At 29.8% G+C, this 1,735-nt stretch overlaps 1 protein-coding gene across 1 annotated transcript; it reads left to right on the plus strand.

Annotated features, from left to right (window-relative positions):
* Positions 1-677: 677 nt before the first annotated feature.
* Positions 678-1,469, plus strand: LOAG_15279 (hypothetical protein; the record flags this gene model as incomplete). Its single annotated transcript, XM_003150770.1, has 3 exons — positions 678-811; positions 956-1,085; positions 1,347-1,469. 3 exons carry the CDS (start codon positions 678-680, stop codon positions 1,467-1,469), a joined length of 387 nt encoding a protein of 128 aa, XP_003150818.1.
* Between the last annotated feature and the right edge of the window lie 266 nt (positions 1,470-1,735).

Here is a 1,735-nt window from a genome sequence, read left to right on the forward strand (position 1 = left end):
TATTACTCAGGCGAAGTTTTTTGAACTTTTTTTTTGTTGAACATTTCCAAAGATTATTTTTCTTAACACACTTTTACAATATCACATGATCGTTTCGCAAAAAAAAAAAAAAAAAAATATGAAAGAAATAAAAAATTGATGGTCACTGTTGGAAAATTTCAGATGATGAGGAGATAACATGGATTTTTTTTCCAATTTCTTTTTTTTTTCTCACTTGCAGAATGAAATATTTATCGTTGAGTTTTTTGATCATTTAGTAATGATTAGTAATGAGCTGATGTTAATACATAGTGCTAGCTAAGTTATATTTTAATTGCTTGTGGGAAATTTATCAGTGTAATGGTAAGGAGAGGGATTGTTGCTGGAGAGGTTTGCTGTTTGAAGGGATAATGAGGGTGAGAAGTTTCGGAAGTCTCAATACTTATTTAAACTTTTCGCACATGACATAGGAGTTTTTCGCTGATTAGTTAAAGCTGTAAAACGTTCATTATGAACTTTTTGTGCATGTTGTTTAATACTAATAAATCTTTTTTGTTTTTCGACACAACTGATGGGCGTTGTTTTTCTTTTCTGACTAATTTGCGCAAATTTTAATATCATATTGAAGAAGTGGCGAAAAGTCGTGGAGATTACCGAAATTTTAGCACTTATTCAACTTTTTATCATCATCTTTAGTTATGTTGAAATTCCGGTATCCTTTACGTTGTTTATATGGGTCTTTGGAATGGAAAGGATTGTATGTACATTCACATATGATAAACAAGAAGCAGTTATGGACAAAGGCTATTCAACCAAATTCATTATTGACCAGGTTTTATTTCTGTTAGATGGTTTATTCTATAAGGCAAAATTACGTTAGCGTTTATTTTTATGGGAATTTAATTTTGAAAATTTTATTAAATAGGAAAATTGCATGGCTTTGAAGAATTTTACGAAAGAAAATTGATCTATTTAGAGTACTAATGCAATCATCTAAACGTTTTGCGGATGCAGCCAATCCATTGCCATCAACTGTTGACTCAACAACTGTGGTACGAAAACCGGTTCGAAGACGTAGACCGTTAACTTCAGTTTATGATTCGACGGTTTGTATGTATCATTAATGCTATCAATTAATTTTTAACAGATGAATGGAAACTTTATAGAATTTTTGTCATTTGAGAAATGTGGAAACTAATATTGATATACTAAGTAGAACCATTTTGATAGCTGTAAGACTAGAATTTAATCTACTTACGTAATCAACAAATTATGCCGCTAATAGTTTGTGAATTCAAACATAAGAACGTTGAGATGCGCTTCCTGTTTAAATAGTATTTGTTGTATCGTTTTATCATGTATTTCAGTATCCAAGAGGACCGGAAATCATTGGTGTAGCAATGGCCGAATCCTTTAGATTGCTTGATTTACTTGATGACGAGAATTTGTTCAGCTTATATAATTGTACGCATATCGATGAAGGTACATGAAATTTCTTGAACACAATCGAAATAATTAAAATTAGTCGGAGTAATTCTGTTTCGACCAATCCTATTGTAATAGCTAAACTGCTTAAGCATAATAAGTCGTATTTTACTTTTTCCCTGTCTACGTCAGATATAAGTCCAAACAATTTTTTCCTTCAGATAAAATGATAAAAAAGAATTAAAATGGTCATATTTGCTCTTAATCTTAGTCGTATATATATATATATATATATATATATATATATATATATATATATATATATATATAT

Source organism: Loa loa, assembly GCF_000183805.2.
Source record: "Loa loa unplaced genomic scaffold supercont3.453, whole genome shotgun sequence".
Lineage (NCBI taxonomy): Eukaryota > Metazoa > Nematoda > Chromadorea > Rhabditida > Onchocercidae > Loa > Loa loa.